This window comes from Vidua chalybeata, chromosome 5 (genome assembly GCF_026979565.1).
Source record: "Vidua chalybeata isolate OUT-0048 chromosome 5, bVidCha1 merged haplotype, whole genome shotgun sequence".
Taxonomy (NCBI): Eukaryota; Metazoa; Chordata; class Aves; order Passeriformes; family Viduidae; genus Vidua; species Vidua chalybeata.
Genome location: NC_071534.1, coordinates 40612842 through 40634481, shown reverse-complemented (window position 1 = coordinate 40634481; position 21640 = coordinate 40612842). Strand labels below are relative to the sequence as shown.

Below are 21640 nucleotides of genomic sequence, written 5' to 3'. Positions count from 1 at the left end.
ATTAGGTTTTTTTATATTCATCTAAATTTTAAATTTTATGTTTTCCAAATTTTATGAAACTGCTGGCATGAAAATGGTAAAATCTGAAGTAAATAATTATTCTTAGGATCTTGGGTATGTTTCTGTAATAAAACCCAAAATTTGAAGAACTTTTTAGATATTCTAAAAGAACAATGTCTTCTACTCAGATTTTACTGTCTAGATTTCACAAACAAAATAACAAAAAAAAATGAAAATACTTTGATAAGAACAACAGAGACAGAGGTTTGTAAACCTGCTTTAACATGAGATAATGTCATCACTTCAAAATCACCACTTTACAGAGAAATTCCTCACAAGATAACTTTTACCTTTCCAGATGAATATAAAGAACAAACATTGAATGTTAAACTACAAAATATAAATGTAAACAGATTGAGCAATTGCATTAATAGAATAACTTTTCAGATTTAGTACACTGATTCTTTAGTCTTCAAATAGAGTTGAATGTTTTTTCAACAGCTGAAGTTCATGCAGTCATGCTACAAATGTGAATGGATGAAATTTGATGGCAGTAACTTTAGGCGAGGTTATATTAAAGTATTTCCTTTTGCTTTGAAATATCTCACTATAACCTACTTACCTAACAGTATTTAGGCTGTGTTTCAGTTTTTTTAATGGCATGGAAATAGGTAATCAGTGCACCAAATTTGCTGCTTGAACTATTGTGTCCTGTAGCTTCATGCTGCATGCACTTAAACCCTCACAGAGATAATTTTAACAATGCAAAAGTCCTACTGGAAGAGCCCACATCTCCCATAAAAGATTCACATCAAAGATGTAACTTGCAAATTATCTCTATTCCAGTGAAACATTAACTATGAAGCAATGATAGTCTAATAAAGCCATGACAAGATCTCTAGGTGACATCTGTACTTTGAGCAAAAAAAATACTGTTTAAAACAGAGTTTAACCATGGTTTCTGAAAATGCTACATGTCATGGTAGGCCATATGTGTTTGGTCAGTTGCACTTGCTGACATACACATGGTTATTTTTCTTGCTGAGTTTCCTAGTCTAATAATAGTTATTCTATTACAGTCTGTCTAACCTAATAGTTATAATAGTGTACATAATTGAGTAAAGTAATGCTTTGAATTTATCAGTTGATTTCTGAACCACCCCTTTAGGGATTCCATTGAACTCTTCAGTTTAAATCTACTTTCTATTTAGTAAGCTCTGAGTAAGTCAAGGAAGTATTGCAGAATCAGTCTTTCAGCATCAATGACCAAGGATAGGAGACTACTCTGTTCCTGATAGAAAGCTGGTCATGATAGAAGGCTTATTTTCAATCTCATGCTTAAATGCATGAGACTGAAAATGTGATGACATCTTCAAGTGGCTTATGCACAAGGTTTTGAGCATTAGTACTTACCTGAATTTATGTCACAGTATGCACACATGCAGGCTCACCATGGCAGTTAATTGGTGTCCTGAAACATCAGTGTACAGTCGTGCAGAATTAGTTGCATTGAAAGTGGGGAGTTGGATTCAGTTTAAGCATTCAAGTCTAGTTGCCATTTCAAAGGATCCAGCTATCTCAGCTGTCAATCCAGAAAAAGGCATGAGCTGTTTGTAGGTCCTGTGTCATATCTGCCAGCGTAGGGGAGCTATCTCAAATACCCAAAGGGGTTTCAAATGACACCTGATGCCTGTGGTTGGGACTGAGTGTTCTGTACTCCTTTCCATATCACTAACAAATCAAATGAAATTAATTTCATTAGCCAACTGTCCTGTTGAAAAAATAATATTAGATAAATTCTTTGGTAAAATATAGAGGAGTAACCATACAGGTATGGTTTTAAGGCTATTGAGGCAGAAAATAGTTTTGTTTGGGTGTTTTTTCCTTATCCATCTGTGTGAGGCAAAATTCCTTCAGGAATTTTCCCTTCCTTAACAGGGCTGTTGTATAGACATGTGATTTCTATAGATTCACAGGTGCTGCTTAAACATTGCAGGTCATCTTCTGACCTCTTTGAGAGGTAAGTGGCTTGCCATCCATGGATTGTAGAGGAACAGAAATATTAAGTGACTTGCCCAAATTAAGATAATGGGTGAAAAAAGTAGAGAGGAAGGTTTAGTGTAATAGATGGAATACCAAGTGTAATGGAATATTCTTGAATCTCAGTGAATAGTAACTTAAATATCAGTCTTTTCTCAATCACATGTCAGCAAATCCATTAAAAAGATGGAAGAGAAAGCAATGTACTGATATTTTTATTGCAGTTTTCTTATTACACTTTTTGTGGTAGGTCCTGGTGATAGAACAGAAGAACGAGGATGGAACATGGCCAAGAGGTCCTTCAACTCCTAAGTAAGTTAGGAATTCCAGTCATGTGATTAGTTTGCATTTTATTTTGCTTTATGAAAAAAAAGTCTTTAAAAGTAGCATTTTATTTTGAAATTCAACCTTCAGATATGTAATTGAAAGTACGCTTGAATGTATTTGCTGTGTCATGCATTGTAGAACATAGCATAATAATGGTGAATTCCTGCATATACATTGCTTAACTTCATTGATTTCAACCAATGATATACATTATCCTTCTTAAAAATTGAAAAAAAAACCCCCTAGTAGAAAACTGTAAAACAGCATATTTTATTTAGATTTTTGTTTCAAAGCACAGTGTATCTGTCGGGTCAACACAGATTTTATCTGTATTTTTCTTACATGTAAATATTTTCATGGACAACTTGTTCCTTTTGTCTCCAGAGCATAATATTTACCCACAAAGTTTATTTGAATTGCAGCCCACATTACCATCATGTGGCTTTCCTTCTTTGTTGGGCTGTCATCAGTTAATGCAGAATGATGTTGGTTTTATTTTCTCTTTTTCCTGCTGCTGTTACCAGCATCACCTTGATAATGGCAAATGAATAGAAAGAAAAATTTGTGTGTTTTTCTTCATTTAACTATTTTTAATGTTATTTCCAGTATCTAAATAATTTTCTATTGATTTTGAAGAACAGTTGGAACCATTTAATTAATATGATGTCAGCCTTACAAATAGTTAACTGTGTTTCTTGCTTTTGTTGGCTGGTTCTTGATCGTATCTTTCATAAAAAAATTCAAGTTCTTTTAAGTTCTCCTTTTGAGATTATGTATGCATGTAGTTAAAAGTCACTGTTCTAAAGCATTTTTATAGTATCATTGCTTATCATTTGAAGGACAGTGTTTCTTTATCTTCAGTGTTTTATCTCAGGCAGTTATATTTGGAACACTATTTTCAATATTAAGTTATTTAATGAAGTCTGAGTTCAATTTAAGATTAGTATGAACAGTATAATCTTGCTTATCAAGATGTTGTAACACAAGGCTTTAAAGAATGTGGAGCAATAGAAAGAATGGGATGCTAAGAACTTGAAGTTTAATCTCTGACCTCAAAAAACATCCAGTAGAAATTAAAATTCTTAGTCAAAATTTAAATGCATCTTTGAAAGGTTAAAAGAACTTGCATAACTCAATGTCATGGATTATTTTGGAAGTTTTGGTCAGAAGATATTCTGGTAATAGTATCTGCTTCTGCCAAACTTCTTTTCCATTTTCTGGAAAGCATTCAGGAGCAGTACATAAATTGAAGAATATCTCCAGAAAAAAATGTTTGATCTGGGGACAAGTGAAATGCTAATTCAGAATGCTGGTGTTAGAGGAGGCTGTAAGTAAACCAGCAAATGAGGATGAATAGTATTACTGTGAGGTTGGGTATGGTTTTGCAATCTGGCAGCTATCAGAAAGTTGGGAATTTGATATTCAAATACACTGTAATAATGGAAAGTTTGCAAAATTTAGTGAATTCAAATAGCAGCTATCAACAGGCCAGAACAAGTAATAGGACAGGTTTTTACATCTGTTTAAAACTTCATGAACAACCTAATAAATCTTTAAAGGGATAGAAGTATTAGACTCACTTTGGAGTTTTCTGTGTGAGGTCCATTAGGAGTATTAGTTTATCAACACAAATAGCATATATCCACATACCTTCCTACATTGGTTACACGCTGGCTCAGTGCTAAAATTACCTCTTTGTAGTACTTCTTTTTGAAGAGTACAAATCGTAAACAAATTCTGATGTCAAGGTACAAAAGGCCGTATTCAGAAATGTCAAAATATAGGATACTGGAAAGCATGAAAGATGGTAAAGCTTGAAAAGGCAGGATCATTTCTGAACATGAGCTAAGCTATTCTACAGTTTCACAGAATAGTTGAAGTTGGAAGGCATCTCTGCAGATTCTCTGGTCCCACCCACTTGCTCAAAGACAGGTCAACTAGAGCAGGTTGCTTGGGACTGTGTTCAGAGCATGTCCAAGGATGGAGGCTCTACAGCCTTCCTGGAAAAACCATTCCACTGTTTTATAACTCCTATTTTGAACAAAGTCCTTATATTTACAAAGAATTGCTAGTGCTTCAGTTTTATACCTATTGCCTATTCTCTATCAGTGGACATGCCTGAGAAGAGTCTTCCTCCATCTTCTTAATTCCCTCCCACTGGGAATAGTATAGTTATTTATGCATGTTGATAAAATTGCTTTGGAACCTTCTCCAGGCTGGATGGTCCCAGCTTTCAACCTTTTTGTAGAGGTCAGATGCTGCAATCCTTGACCACCTTTGTGGTGTCTCACTGGACTTGGTCCAGGATATGTCTGTCTCTTTGGTATTGAGGAGCCCAGCACTCCAGGTGTCTGTAGCCAGTTCTGAGTGGAGGAGAAGGATCAGCTCCCTTGACCTGCTGATAGTGCTTTTCCCAGTGTAGCACACTGGGACAAGCTGGTTTGGCCCAAGGACACACTGCTGGCTCATGCCCAGCTTTTTGTCCACCAGGACCCCAGATGGTTCCCTGCCAAGCTGCTTTCCGTTTGTCACCTGCCCACACACCCACTTCTTCCCAGTGTATTGGTTCCTGGCATTGTTCCTCCCCAGGTGCAGGCCTTTACATTTCCCTTGGGTGGACTTCAGGAGGTTCCTGTTTGCTCATTTTTCCAGCCTTTTGAGGTCTGTCAGACAGCAGAATCTATATTGTGACGATTAAAAATGAGAAACAGTAAGATGGAAAGGTGTTCTGCACATTTTCCCTACCTCTTTTTCGCAGAAGCATAAGAGCAATTTTTATATTGCTTTTTTTTGGCAATTTTTCTGTATTCCTCCTACTACAGGTGATGATTGCTGTCAGTTTTTCATGAGAAGTATGTTAAATGTGTGAGCATCTTTTCTTCTGCAAGAAAAGAACATACTTACTTTGAAAGTGGCCAGGTTGGGACCTCAGTTCAGTACAGGAAGGAACACTTTTGAAAATGATAGTTCTGTTTTTCTTGAGAGTATAATGAATTTGTACAAGAAAAAAAGATTTATTATCATCATAATTTTCTCTTCTTCTGAAATTAGAAAAGAGTGATTTTAAGTTTGAGATCCTTTTCATGTAGGAGCAGAGACCATGCTGTGCAACTTAATTTCTGCACTGTATTCAAGCTTGTCAGTGTTTGTGTTTCTTTTATGTGTACTGTTCCTCTAACTTCTGAGTATACTTAATTTTGGATTAATTGCAACATCCACTGTAAAAACCCTGCATGATTTAATGATATTTGCTATTGTGTCATATTTTAATGCTATTTAAAATGTTTTAATCATTAAAAACATATTAAGGTTTTAAAAAATGGGTTTTAAAACCCATCTTGGGTTTTTTGTCTGAAAGTATCTGATTGTGGTATACATTCTTAAAATGTTCGTAGGGTCAGTCAGGTTTAGGAATAGCTGGATTTTTTGCTTTCTGAGAGATTGTTTATATCAGCTATTGGGATGCTTTTTTGCATTGGGAAGTTGACTTCTGTGAAAGTTTCTCTTTATTCTGGAATGTCTTAAACAACACCTGCTCCCATAAGAGGTATTACTTAGCAGTAATGATAGTTTTTGGAGAAAATTTTGTTCTACTAACATGTCTGTAAGTAGCTGTCTCCTCAGTGTCATACACATGACAAACTTATACAAATGTACAGATCTCAGTTGTTTTTGTAGCTTAGTTGCTGCTTAGTATTTAATGAAGATTTGAGATCTCTGTGCAGACTTTTTTTTAATCTGTGTCCTTATATGGGAAATTTTTGTGCATGTAGATAAAACAGCTAATCATGTTTGAATGGTTTATTGTTGTCAAGATGGTGTTTTAAACTAGAAAATAAATATAAATTTTAAAAATCTAAAATTGTTGTTCAGGTTACTTATAGAACTGTACTACAAAATCAAGTTACTTACATTCAGGGAAAACTGTACATCACTTAAAACATTTCAGCCAATCAGTGATTTTAAAGCTTAAGACGAGGAGAAGCAAGGAACTCAAGTTTTGACATTCCATGGGTTACCGACTGAATAACCAGGACAGGGTTTCTGTTAGTTTTCTGCTAAGTTGTTACCTGTTTATATGCAAATATAAAAGCAAGTTAGGGAAGCATACAAGAAAGCTATAAACTAGTAGGTTATTTCCTTCTAATCTTAAAAAAGTGGTTTTTTTAGCTGTGTTTTTCTAGAAAACTTAAAAACGTTTTAAATCTACTGATACATCCTATTCTTTAAAAGTGCCTTCTATATAGTAAAAAACTAAGAATTTTTAATGACTTGTCAATCTGTATCTCTGTGTGTGTATTAAAAGTAATGGATTTCATTCTAATACTTCTTTTATTTAGATATCACTGTGGAATAAGTCATCCTAATCTAATAGCTGGCTACTTAGCACAATTTACTGATGGCCTGCTGTTAACTTTAAAACAATTCTCATGTGTGAAAGGGAATATATTGTTGGTAGTTGGGGCATTTTTTGACCTACAAAAAGGTGAGACAGCACACATTCATAGTTTAGTTCTTTTTCTCCTTATAATAATGAATGTTTTCTTACAATTTTTTCCAGATTTTTTTCTGGTTCAAATTGTACGCCTTTTTATCTTGGAAAAGCATTAATGGCCCTTTCTCAATTCTTTTCTTTAACTGGGTTGGACCCCATAACATTTGTTAAGAGGAGGGAACAGAAGGATAAAAGATGTTTAGCATTCCTTTTTAAAATAATATAATGCCCATTTATCCAAGTTTTTTAGGAAAATATATCCATGAAACTTCAAAGGAAGAAGTGTGTTTGGTTTTTTTCCCTGAGCAGTTGTTATGCAGACAGATGTGCCTTTCTACTGACTTCCCTGTAAGAAAGAATTCTGGTGTATTGAACTAACTGGGGACTTACTGTGATGTCTTAAATTGTATAAGTAAGAGCTGTCAGCTTGTTTGTTAGCCAAGAGCCGGACTGCCATTTGCTGATAAATAATAACTGAGATAACCATGTGTCTGAGCTCCTGTGGGTAAACACCAAACACTGGTGATGTTCAACAGACATTTTCAAGTTAGTTTAACAAACATGTTCATTAATATGAATTAATGGAGGGTTGAAAAACTCTTAACAAATGCATGTCCTCAACATTAATTTGATTGATGAATGTTAAAATATCAACCTTTTTTACTGCAAATTCCCCAAAGAAGTGTGATTAGCTGAATTAGTTAGGGTTTGTAAAAAGAGAACAGTATAACTAAGGCTTGCTATAAAATTGTGTGTTAGCCTAATCAGAGCTACAGCTTTAAGGAAGAGAGTCCTTGATAATGGAAGGACCTGTTAAGATAGTATGACCTAGTTCCCCTACTCAAAGTATGGGAAGCTGTAGCAGATTGCCTGGGACCATATCCAGTTCATATCTGTTCAGATGGAATTTTATTTATTTTGTTTTATACCCATAGACTTTTGTCCTTTCAGTGGGCACCACTGAGAAGGTTCTTGCTCCATCTTCTTTGTTCCTTCCCATTGGGTATTTACCACCCATTGGGTGGTAAGATCATTCTAGAGCCTTCTCCAAGCTGAATGATCTCATCTCTCTCAGCTTCTTCACATAGGTCAAATGGTGCACCTTTGTGGTGTCTCACGAGTCTTGCTCCAGAATATCCCTGTCTTTCTGGTACTAGGGAGCCCAGAAGTGAACGCAGCACTCCAGGTGTCTGTAGCCAGTTCTGAGTGAAGGAGAAGGATCACTTCCCTTGACCTGCTGACAGTGCTTTTCCCAGTGTAGCACATTGGCTCACACTGCTGGCTCATGTCTAGCTTTTTATCTAGGAGGACCCCAGGTGGTTCCCTGCCAAGCTGCTTTCCATTTGTCACCTGCCCCTCCAGGGGGAGGATTGAATGGTTTTCAGTCCATCTCACCGTACACTTACATAACCCATGTTTCATCTGCTTGTCTGTGAGGGTGTTGCAGGAGACACTGTCAAAAGACTTGAGGAAGTTGAGATAAACCACACCCATTGCTTCCCCCTCATCTGCCAAGGTAGCCTTCTATGAAGAGACTACTGTCAGGCTGGTTAAGCAAGATGTCTACTACTGCTTTCACTCAGACACTTTCACTTCACATCTTACTTGGGTCAGAAGCTCCTTATCCAGTCAGGCTTTCTGCTGCCTTTGCTTAATTTTTTACTTCTCTGGATGGACCATTATTGAGCATAGAGAACTTAATGATCTTAGAGGTCTTTTCTAGCCTAAATGATTCACTGAATATCATCCAGTTTTCTTGGGGGCCCCTCTTCTCTCCAGGGCTGTATCCCATGCCACTTTTCCGAGCAGATCCCTAAAAAGGCTAAAGTCTGCTCTACAGTAACCCAGGGTTGTGTTCCTGTTTTTTGCCATGCTCTCCCTCAGGATCTCGAATCACCCTCTTAAGGTCATTTTGGCCAAGGCCCCAGCCTTCAGATTCCCAATTAGTTCTTCCTCCTTGGTTTTAAGTATCAGATACAGTTGAGAAGCTCTTCTTATTACCTCCTCAGTCACCTGCATCAGATAGTTGTCCTCATTGCAACCCAGAACCTTCTGGCGTTTTTTTATCCTGCTATGTTGTCCCACCAGCAGATCCCCTGTAAGGACTAGGACTAGCCATTCTCTAGTGAATGGCTTATCCAAAAAAGTCTTACCTGCCTTCCTTTATCTTGATCCAGTCAGTCTGGGTGCCACCAGAGGAAAAAAAGACTGTTCTAGCTGCAGTTGTTTTTACTGATGTCCTTATTTATCTCCTTGCTGTTGGTCCCTAGGGGAGTTCTAGTGCAGTTTAGCCATATGGTTAATGAAGTATGTGGGCAAGTGAGTATCTAATGTGAGTTACCATTTTATTTTGGCATACTACAGCAAAGTGGATTTTATTAACCTGTCTTTTGCTGTTAAGATTCTAAATTATAATAAATATTTTTGTGGGGGTTGTTTGTTACATCATTAAAAAGTTAACTTTTGAAAATTACCTGTTATTTCTGCTGCTGCTGTAGTTATGTTGAAAACTTGGTTTACTCTTCTCCTGCATTTGAGAAACAAGCGATTTACTGATTTAGTAGACCTTAACTGGCTTACTCTGATTTCTTTTAGTTTTTATATACAGCAATTATGCACTGAGTTTTAAAATTTAAAACTATATTGCATTTGAATTTGGTTTAAATTATATAAAAGCTTCAAATTTGTTTTGAGAAGTTCAATTTCAGTTCAAAATTATTCAAATCAAATAGCTTCTTCTAAAATAAATACATGTATGAATGCCATCATTTAACTACTGTTCTGGATTTAAATGGGGTTAAACTGACTTCAGTTAGGTATCTTTTGTGGACAGTCCATAAAGAAGTAAACTTCTTTGAAGATAATATTCAAAGAAAAGTATTTAGATTGATAAAGGAAATTACAGGAAAGCTTTGTGAACATTGATCAGAATACTTGAAAAATGAACTAACATGTTCTTCATATGGTGATACATAGAATGGTTTAGGTTGGAAGGGACCTTAAAATCTGATCTAATTTCTTCTCCCTGCCATGGGCAGAGGCACCTTCAACTGGACTGAGTTGCTTAGAGCCCCATCCAGCCTGACCTCAAACACTTACAGGGGTGGGCCATCTGGTTTCTTTGTGTAGCCTGTTCCAGTGCCTTACCACTGTCACAGAGAAGAATTTCTTCCTAATGTCTAGTCCTAACCTACTCTCTTTCAGTTTAAAGTCACTCCCCCTTAGTCCAATGACTACATGCCCTTCTAAAAAGTCCCTCTCCATCTTTTGTAGCCCACTTTAGGAACTGAAAAGCTGCTCTAAAGTTTCCCCAGAGCCTTCTCTCTTACCTGGGCTGAACAGCCCCATCCCTCAATCTGTTCTCATAGGAGAAGTGCTCCAGACCTCTGATCATCTTGTGGCCCTGCCCTGGACTCACTTCAAGTTCACGTCCTTATGCCTGTGGCCCCAGAGATGAACACCTCACTCCAGGGGGGTGTCACAAGAAAAAAGCAGAGGAGGAGAATCACTTCCGTCACCCTGCTGGCCCCACTGCTTTTGATGTAGCCCAGGATATAGTTAGCTTTCTGTGCTCACATTGCTGGGTTATGTTGGGCTTCTCATCCACCAACATACCCAGTTCTTTCTCTTCAGGGCTGCTCTCGATTCATTCTTTGTGCTGCCTGTACTTGTAGTTGGCATTGCCCTGACCCAAGTGCAGGACCTTGCATTTGTCGTGTCAAACTCACAAAATTTGCATTAGCACATCTCTCAAGCCCATAGATGACATCCATTCCCTCCAGAATGCCAACCACACAACACAGCTTGGTGTTAACAGCAAACTTGATGAGCATGCACTAATCCCTCTGTCCATGTCACTGCTAAGCAGCACTGGTCCCAGTACTGATTTGTGAGGTGCACCACTGGTTTCCATTTGGACACTTGAGTCGTTGACCACAACTCCTTGAGTGCAACCATCCAGCTAGTTCCTTATCCATCAAGTGGTCCATCTGTCAAATCTATGTCTCTCCAGCTTAGAGACAGTGTCTAATGCTTTGCAGAAGTCCAGGCTGATGATGTCAGTCTTCCCTCATCCACTTGTTTATTTGTTTTTAGAAAGCCACCAAATTTTTCTGACAATATTTGCCCTTAGTTTACAGCATGTTGGCCGTCACCAATCACCTCCTCGGTCTTCCTGGTTGGATGGCCCATAGCAGACCCCCACTATAATCTTGTCTATCCCTGCCCACCCTTTATTCTTTACATGTAAGAAATATATGTAAAGGATCGTGGATCCCTGAGAGGAGCTCCCAAGAGGTTCCTCTGCCTGTCCTTCCTAAAGAGTCTATATCTTTTCATTCCAACACTCCAGGAATAGTAGCCATCCCACCATTTATTTGCCAGTGATGACTATAGGATCATACCCCTCACAGGCATACGCACATCTTCAGCTCCTCTTGTGTTTTGCCCATTCTTGTGTGTTTGCATGGAGGCATTTAAGTGGGGCCCTCAACAAAGCTGAGATGCTGGCTGCAGTGGCTGGAATTCTTTTGTGCTGTACTTCAGGTTCATTACTCCTGACCTCTGAACCTTTTCCAGGCTCTGAAAGCAACTCTTGCTAGCTCTAGCATCAGATTGGTGTGAGTGGTGTGGATTGAGGTTCCTCTTCCCTGGCAACTTTTCTTTTGCAAAGTTTATTAATAGAAAGTTGAAAATAAATGTGGAAAGATACTTGGGAAAATTCCCAGTATAAAAATGTTTATTTCCTTACCAAGTTTAGTTCTTTTAAGGTGCTTAAAAAGTCCTGAGCATGCAGAAGTTCTTCTCTTAATACAGCAATATGTACTTCAAAGTTTTTCAATGACAGCCAGAACTCCAATTCAATTGGAGTTACATAGGGCCCACAAAACCAGGAAGTTACATGAACTCCTTTGAGTATGCTGTCTTTTCCTTGTGCACCTGTACGATTTGCTTGAGAAAAATACACTGCAAGACAGTTGTAAATATTGTATTTGTTATATTCAGAAGTCTCTGATGGAAATAATCAGTATTCTTGTATTTGAAAGTAGTCCTAAACCATGGGGATAAGTGATAATGCTTCTACTTTTGGCAAAAAAAAGGTTTTTAAAAATCCAGTGTTGTGCATAATATCCTGAAATTTTCTAAAAATATTACTGAGACAATTTTAACTAAATGGTTCCATGCTGCTGTTAAATTAACATTAAGTATTTATCTAAATCATTTTTGTATCTCCACATCTATTTAGTTTGAAATGAAAAATTAATAAAATTCGCACATTAGAAACTTTACAGTTTAAGTTTTAGAATATCAGAGTGTCTACAGTTGTACTGTAAGCTGAAAACAATTTTTTAGCACAGTGGCCAGTGCTTTTCTTTTGGTTTTTAATAGCTCTGTTTCTTCAACAAGTTATAAAAGTTTAAGTACTGTGAAACATTTCAAGTTTTAAAAGACAGATTCTGAGGGCTGAATATCCTGGGTATTTTTAGTGCTTTGCCCACTTTAAAAAAAGTATTTATTTTCCATGCTTGTTTATCTGCTTCGTTCATTTGTTATCTTTCTTTCATGGTTTTTAATGTCTCAGCATTTTTGTCTAATTTATCATTTTCATATTTTTAAAGGTCCCCAGGTGCATCCAATTTTTCAACTTTACCAAAGATCTCTCCATCTCTATCAAATAATTATAACAACATGAACAACAGAAAGTAAGCAATGTACCTTAAAACATTATTTAATCACCCCAGTGTAATATAAACAATGTTCAATGTTTTATACCTTCTAGCTTAAGGATTTTTAATTGCTTTGCAATATTTGGCTTGTGAATTGTTATTGGTTACTATTTCATAGTGTAGGTAATGCTGACACCAAGAAATGAAACAACATTGTTTGTAACTCTTACGCTTCAGCAGGGAAGACACTAAAAAGAATTTTGGCTGTTGTAAGGAAAGGTACAGACTTCATTTAGAGTTTATAATCTAAAAATACATTGTTGCTATTATTATTCTGCCTGAATTTAAATGGACAACGAGAGAAGTACCAAGTACTTATCCTTGCGGTGATCAGGTTTTCCCTTGTTTATTGCTCCTAAGGTATTAGAGCAGCATATGTGACATTACACTTTGATTTCAAATCATGACAGCTGAATTGTGTAATTGTGTTAGCTGTAATGTAGCCAGCAGCTTAACTTCTGTTTCTTAGTGCTAGAAGACTTGAGAGAGATCAGGCTGTGTGCTTGACTATTACAGTGAACAAAGGCTTACTAAGAGACTTGCCACTTTTACGTATTTTCTCCTTTATATTCCGAATTAGAAGTTTTTTAATAAATAATGTGAAGAGCTTTCCTATTGCATTGGCCAAATTTTTTGTGTAATTTTTTTTGGTTTTGTTATTGTATACAACTGTAAAAAAAGTTGGTGAATATAGAAAAACATGGAATTATTTCGCTTTAACAGATAATGGAGCATCTTTCAAGTGCTTGAAACCAGAGAGCACTCATCTTTAATGCAGGCTGGGGGAGTTGAAGAACCTTGTTTTTACAATTCATTCAAATTTTTAGTATTTTTCTAAACATGCATTTGAAGATGTTAAATATGTAAAAAGTGACATAAACATTAAATATACAATATCTTCCAGTTAAATACTGCACTTATCAGAAGTGATTTTTCCTAAGGGGTGAAGTGTCACTTGTGCTTCTACCAATTGTGAGTAGCCCCAGCTCTCACTGTTAAAAGTTGAAATCTATGTAATTAACTGATGTCTGTTGTACTCTCTGTGTGAATGTGTAGTAAATAAGGAGAGTATTTTATATATGATTGTGCAAGAAGCTGCTTGATCAGACCTGAGCCTCCAGCTGAAAACTAATTTCTTCTTCTCATGGTGTTTAAGCAAAAGGCAGTGGTATTGCCAAACCCAACACTTAACAGTGACTTTTTTTTAGGGAGCTGTGATTTTAAATCAAGCCATCAAGGCTTTCTAATTTTCTTTTTTTTAACGTTAGCTTCTTGCTGGGAATATAGAGGCACTTACAAAACTTGTTGCCAGCTGTTGCAGCTTTTAAAGATAGTTTGTTCATGTGATTTACCTGATTTTAATTTTATTTCTTGCTTTATTTTCGAGCCAAAATGTGAGCTTTTAGAACTTAAGGAAAAATTTTGGGGTTTGAAGGTGTATGTTTCTTTGTTGTTATTTTACAAGTTAAAGTTTTCAAAAGAAATACGTTTTTAAAAGGAAGTCATATAAATTTCAGATTTGGTAAGGAATTGGTCCTTTTAAGTGATTTAACTTAAGCCTTTATAAATCAGTTAATAGGTACATGTGCTCTGTAGTATTATGAAGTACCAGTCATTTTTCTCTTTTATATCAAAGCACACTACATCTGGATGTTATGTGAGACAGATATTCAGTGCAGAAGTATATGGTTTTCCTTACAATGCAGTAATCCAATTATGATTACTTTAAAATATTTTATAAATCACAAATTAATAATTTAACACAAGATGTAATGCAGATGAATCTTTAGCAGCACTTATCTCAGAGTCTATGTTCAGTGATGAAGTCATATCCATTATATACTTTGTACTTTAAAGTACATACTTTTGCATTGAGTTTTTGGCTTTAAATAGTAAATGGAAAGATACATCTTTGTATTTAATTCTGTTATATAACTCTGCGTTAAGAATGTTCTGCTCTTCTTGCAAATAATTCCTTGTCTAAGAAAGTACTTCTTTTTCATTAACTAATACTATCTTTGTTATTTTCTTAGTTAACTACTTAATGTCAGCTTGGTCTGGAATTTATTTCCATGCTTATGCTTCTGCCTTATTTATATTATATTATATTGCACATTGTCCTTAGTACATTAGTGAAATTATACATCTGTCGCTTTCTATTATCTGTTGGCATCTCCATAGGGGCATGAGATGCTGTGACTTTGAAGGAGATACCAACATTTGTTTTGAAGATAATCTTAGCTGACAAATACGATTTATAAGGCAGAAAAATCAAACAACCGGTTGTGTGTATTAATGGTCATAAATCCTAGTCATTGCAAGCCTGCTTTTGCAATTTCTTGAGCTCACCTATAGAGTAAAAATTATGTTAAAAATCTGAAATAATCCGGTTTCTTTGTATGGTACACATTTCTGTAATGTTTTTCTAATCCAGGAGGTATTCTGTGTAATAGTAAGCCTCAGCTTGGTAGATAATTAATTTTGTGTTGAGGTAGTTATACATTAGATATCATAAATAGCTTGTGCAAATTTTATCCAGTTGAAGCCTTCATTTCTGTAAATGTGAGTTTGCCTTTGATGGAATGGAGGATTCCAAATAATTGATCATTAATATTCTTTTGCCTTTACCAGTGATCTTATGGAAAGAATAACATAGGAGGATTAACATAATATTAGAGTTAGTGGATTCAGAAGAGCAGGGAGAGACATACATCTTTTAGGACTTACTGGAATATCTGTTTATTGCTGTTAATAAAGCAATACATATCATATACAGTGTTTTTTAAATTATGTGGGATGGAGATTAAAAGCACCTGAACGGGGATTTTGTTTGGTGAATTATGTGAGAAGTTGTTCTGTTTCCTTCATTTGTAACCATTGCTTTAGGCTCCTAAAATGACTTGTTTGCATCATTTAGTAGTGTCAGCCTGTCAAGACAGATAGCTGGCAGCTTTGTTTATATGCTTGATATATTTCAATATGCTTATTCTAAGAAGTGTAAGTGTTAATTACATTACATTACCTCTAGAAACAGTTTCTTCATGTTGTACCTGACACATAACCAAATATTATTACAAAGGCAATTTAAATATATTATAACGTTGTCTTCTGCTCTCCAGACAATGATAATGAACAAAAAATAAAGATAGTAGTCTTTATGTAGTGACATGGGCCTCTCCTGCTGCTTCAGTTATCTCTAAAATCTGACGAAACCTGATAATAGGTTTCTTAAAGGGGCTGATCACAAAAATACATTGGCAGTGCATTAAAATGGTTGAAATATTAAAAGAGCTCAGTAAATCTTACAAACGTTTAATTTTCTGGGCTCATTATTGCAACTCAAATTCCTTTATATATGTACCTGTTGGTACATGGCATTCCACTGTCAAATTATGCCTTTTCCAAATCCAGTGATGCTTTTCTGGTCTTCTCTGTTCAAAATCCATACTTTGCAGAGCTCTAACTGTACAATGAGTCCTCTGGGTTCATCATCACAGTTCGAAAGCTTCTTTAATGTCTAAAGGCACATACAGAAAATACAAACAAGTCATTTCAGATCTAGCACATGCAATTCAAAATTTATAGATCTACAGATAGTAAAATCTCATTTGGAAACCTCCTTTTACCATTTTTACCATTTCAAGAGCTATGTTCAAGGGTCTGAGGATGGTTTCATGTTTTCAAATCTTGCTTTACTTTTATGAAGCAATTTTTTCTAAGAACTACTAGTGTTTTCTTTCTGTTACTGCTCTTACTTGACTGGCCCTCATGCTAGCCCTCTGCTTTTCCCTGCATTGTTCCTTCATTAAAGGTAGGAAAGTTTTGCAGGAAAAGCTGGAGGCTTGGGGACACGCAGTTATCACAAGTTTCTTTTTCTAGGATAGTTCTGTTTGAATTAAATTAATGTAGACTTACCTTGCATCTTTACTTGCTTTCCATTGTTAGCTACTTATTATTGACTGTTAATAATAATTTCTTTTTCATCCAGCTCAAAAGCATAAAAAGCAAAGCAACAACATAATTTATATAAAAATAATTTTTCCACAACAAAACAGTTTGCAGATTGATGGAGCTGTAAAGAGACATCTCCTAGTATCCTGCAAACAGTACGCAGTGTTTTATAGGATATGTTTTGATAAAATATTATCGAACCATGAAAGAAATATGTATCAATAGACCTGACTCACAGTATGAGTGGTAACCTTAATCTCTAAACCCCTTGAATATATTTCTGTGGGCCAGTACAGAAGATAAAAGAGCTCCAAAATTATCTTTCCCTTTTGAGAAGTAAACTGACTGTTTGTCCCTTACAGTAAATACACACTGCATCTATCTGCACTGCAATTATTGTCAACTAAATTATTGTCATGGTACTCAGCTAACTTGAGAAAATCTTTCACATGAATAAGCTACAGCCACAAAATACCAGTTGCATTTCCTTGGCTTCCTAGTGTCCCTCCAAAGTTGGCAATTTGTGAAGGGGAGAAAGCTGCAGAGAAGGCAATAAAAATGAAAATCCCCAGAAGAATTACATTCAATTTGTTCATTACGTCTACATCTAAATTTCAAAGTGATTTCTTTTTTGTTAAGCATGTGAAAAGTGTTATCTGTAAGTCAGGTCAGGACAGCAGTAGGAAGGAAGTGAGGCTGAAAGTAGAAGCTCGTTGTGTACCCGGTGCGTGTGCATTTCTGTTACAGCTGTGCACTGTTGGGTTGGTTATACTGTGGGGATTGCATTAGCACCAGTGGCAAGCTAGTGGTTTTGATTCCTGGGGGAACTAAGGCTTAATAGCCTAAGGGAATTGGAGTTCACTGCAGTAACTGGGCTGCAACTGGAAGATGGAAGGTAATTTTTCCTGGGGATCTCTCGTATGTGGGTGAACACTAACTTTATAGGGTTTTTTAAATTGAGACTGACCAGTAAACACAATACTTCGTAGCTAGTTTGGGGGCAAGCCAGAGAGCAGAGAAAATGTGTCTGTATAGAAAAGGGAAGGACTAATGGGAAAGTCAACTATTAAAAAGAGATGAGCAGATGTAAAAGTTTGATAATAGCAGCTTTATGGACAGTGGAGCTATAAATAACACAAATTTCTAAGACCACTGAAAGAGGGAGAAATTTTCATCCCCTTCTGTTTGAAATTTTTGATAACTTAATTTTAAAACCAGCAGTTATTTATGAAAAGTGAGTAATTGTGCAGTGAGGAGACTGTTAGAATTCAGTAAAGAGCATTATAGTGTTCAGGAGTAATGGCTGGAGTGTAACATTTGGGCACTTGCATCCTCAGACTTTTGCAATTACAGAACTCAGTTTTTTACCAGGATTGATTCTTTGCACCGCATATTTTTCCTTCATTCTTAGCATTTGACTTTCAAATTTTTTTCATGTTGCTTCTAATGTGAATGATGCTTAGTAGCTGCAGAAATACACCTGAACTTAGCTAAAGCTGCTGTCACACAGATGTCATTATGATCAGTGCCTGAAATGGTTAAAGTGGTTGTGGTTGCTTGGTTTTTTCTAACATATTACAAAACATTCTCTTTGCTTTTCTAGTGTTCTCAGGTATTCTCACTTTACTGTTTTGAGAGTTGGTTTATATTTGATACTTTTGTATTTCATCTGGAAACAAATTGTTTTAATATCATCATTTTACCTATTTCAGTCTTCTACAGTTCCTTCTATCTGCAAACATATGCAGCATAGATTTATATTGAAGTTGTTGCAAGGCATTTTGCGCATTCCTTTACCTCTCAAGGCTTTTCTGCATTTGCATGCTGGATTGTGCTGTCCTAGCAGGGAAGCTATAAATAGACTGTCTGATGCAGTGAGGCAGCTATGCCACAGTGGCCTTGGAAATCTCAGCTTTCACCTGTAACTCTGCATTCCCATCCCCACCGACCTCACTATTGCAGTAGCAGGATGCAAAAGGAACGTAAATGATTGATTGCTGCTGGTGGTGTCTAAAGTCTGAGTGTTTTAAATATGATGGAACAATGAAGACTAGAGTAAGCTGTGAAGCTGCTCCTATAAAAAAGGGGTAGGGATGTAATAATTGCAGTTACTGCAGTACGTTTGATTTTGGTTGTTTGCACAGGTGACTTTTAAATTGACATTAATGCTATTGCATTAAAGTTAAGTGTTTTAAACCTTTACTTGTTCGCAGAAGTTAGTTTAACATTTTTAGTCATTTAAGTCTATAAAGTACTTGTATGCTTTAAAGTACTATAGAGTACATGTTTACATTGTGAAAGATGTCTTGTTTTCTTACAGTGTGAAAAATTCAAACTATTGTCTCCCATCATATACTGCTTATAAGAATTATGATTATTCAGAGCCAGGAAGACATAATGAACAGCCAGGCCTGTGTGGCCTGAGTAACTTGGGGAATACATGTTTCATGAATTCAGCAATTCAGGTATGTACTTTTAAATAAAATCAGCTAGCGTTATTACTTGAAAATAGTATTTTGCTTTATTTTGTAATTTTCAAAACTGATATTAAGAGATCTGATAAGTAGCAGGATAGGATTAAAAGTGAAGAAATAATACATCTTTATTGGTATACTTTAAAAGTTGATTTACATAGGTGCATTCATAATGATCAATGACAGAAAGAGGTTTGACCAGTGTTATACATGAGTTAACTCTTGAAGTGGGATTCTTTGTTGTTTGTAATAATTGCCATTCATATATGTTACAAAAACTGCCTTTTCCTTTTGAAATGCACTTGAGTACCAATGGCAGTACTGAAAAAAGTGTCCAAAAGTAGATGACTGAAAGATTACTGGGCCTTTATTTCTGACTCATTATGTACTTTTAATGTACTGATTAACATGCAGGAACCTTGGAAAATATTTTCCTTTGACCTTTCCTCTCAGAATAGCTATTTCATGGATATTTTACAGGAATGTGTTAGCTTGTTCTTTGCTATGAATGCAAGAGAAATACTAGTATATCTACTGTTACGCTACCAAGATGAAGAAACCTTAGTGTTCTAATTTTAAATGGAAGCTGCATTTGTAGAATAATTAACAGTCAGAACTAGGAGTTTTGGTTATGTTTAGTTCTCAAACTCACCTTTTGTCATTGGAGCAGTCTTCTGTCACGAAACTGTGATGTGTATTTAAGTTCTTGTTCGCATATTTTCCTGCTGAGTATGAAAATACTATATCTTAACCAAGCATGCTGCAGAGTTGTTAACCTCCTTTACTCCTTGGTTATTACAAGAGTTCTTGGCTTATGTTTCTGATTTCTTTGGGTAAAATGAAAAGAAAACCCAAAAACACAACCCAAACATTGCAGTCATTCTTTAGCCTGCTGGAGTAAAAAAGGAATTCCAGATACATTTGTATGAACTTGTTGAAATTTGTTCAAAAGAAAAAATGTTCCAGTGTGTCATAATGTGTATAGATACTTCTGTCCCTTTTTTGTGATGACAGTCAGTGAATCATTTGGCCTTATTTTTCTGTAGTTTCCTGTTAGGTAGCTGCAGAGAGCCAAAAGCTCTCCCCTTAGTCTTGTCTTCTTTGTATTGAACTAATGCATACAGCTCTGCTTTTCCTTGTATATTGTTGTTCAACCCCTTGACCATGTTGGTGTCCTTTCTCTGCTCTTTCTTACACTGGGGAGCCCAAAACAGGACAGTGCTCCTGCAGCAGTCTCACAAGTTCCAAATGGAGGGGAAGATTTGCTCCCCTTTGCCTCTGACCTCAGTTGCTAATACGGCCCAGTTTGCAGCTGGATACCTTTCCCATGGGGATGAACACTATGATCACATTTCCACAGAACGGACTGCTGGGTCATAAAATGCAAAACTGCTTTCTAGCAAGTCAGCCCCCACCTGTTAGTGGTATATAGGGTAATTCCATGCTTGTTCCATACATATTGATATAAGGCATCCATAAAATTAAACTTGTTTCTAAAAATGTTTCCATGAAGATACTTGATGAGCAGTTGAACGGTGCAGAAAGTAATTAAATATTTTTTAGCATGCTACCTGAAAGATGGCTAAAATGAAAGGGGGAAGGACACACATTTTGCAGTGTCCATTCTAACTAAAAATACTACACATAACCTCTCTTGATTACAGAATTGCGTCATTATGCTGTTGGAAAGAAAAGCGTGTGTTTTTGTCTAGTGAGTCAACCAGAATTATATTTTAGAAGTTGAAAGAATACTCTTGCTACATAGAGAAAGGTTTTTTTATGATTCTATCTTGTTCATCAAGCTATACTGAGTAAATAAGGATAATTTTATTTATTTATGCAAGCTTTAATTGAACTGGTATACACAATTTGCATATATGTAATTCAAAAGTAACCTTTGAGTTAGAATTCTAAGCGTGGGTTGTTGCCTTTAGTAGTCTTGTGCAGTGTAACACACTTTTTACATGTCACATCATTATCCCATTGTGTTAAATGGATTTCATTCTGAGGTCTGCATTAGAAATTATATCAGCTTTTACTTCATTGCTTTTCAGTTATATTTAGAGAATTAAGTTTTCAAATAAGTTCTGAGAAACTGTAGTGTAAATTAATAAATACAGTTTTGCTGGTTACCAAGACAGTGCTCTGGGTAAGAAAATGAGAGGTTTATTGAGCAATGTAGCTTTTAGTTTGGCATGGTACCTTTAATGTGTCCTTGAAGGTGTGCTTTTTCAAATGCATTATTTAGTGGCTTTCTTAGCAAGGAAATGTGTCTTTCAGTTTATCCTACTGTATGTCTCAAAGAAAGTACTGTTCAAAGTTTAATGTTGTCTAAGAAATCCATGGAAGTGCTTTTTAGTGAAAGTATGATCTGTTCTTAACACACTGAGGTCTCACAGGCTGCAGTCTTCCTCTTGCCACCACTTGCATCTTTTCTCAGTTCCACAGAAAGCATGCGTTTCACTTTGCTAATTTGCTATTAATTTAATGTTTTATCAAAGTAACATTGGATTATTCTGGCTGTAATGCCTATAGCCGGAGCAGTCTGAACATGTTTTGATCTGTCTTAGTGTTGGAAGATGGGCTCAAATAGTATGTGAATGGCAAAATGGGGAATTCTTCCTGGG

General features: G+C 36.1%; 1 protein-coding gene across 4 annotated transcripts in view; it reads left to right on the top strand.

Moving 5' to 3' along the window:
* USP15 (ubiquitin specific peptidase 15) overlaps window positions 1–21640 on the top strand; it is a 60321-nt gene that overhangs the window by 21286 nt on the left and 17395 nt on the right. For all 4 annotated transcript variants that reach the window (XM_053942192.1, XM_053942193.1, XM_053942194.1 and 1 more), the window contains 3 exons: window positions 2291–2352; window positions 12481–12564; window positions 18860–19004. In XM_053942192.1, coding sequence (XP_053798167.1) covers window positions 2291–2352; window positions 12481–12564; window positions 18860–19004 — 291 coding nt within the window. The remainder of the gene's footprint in view (window positions 1–2290; window positions 2353–12480; window positions 12565–18859; window positions 19005–21640) is intronic.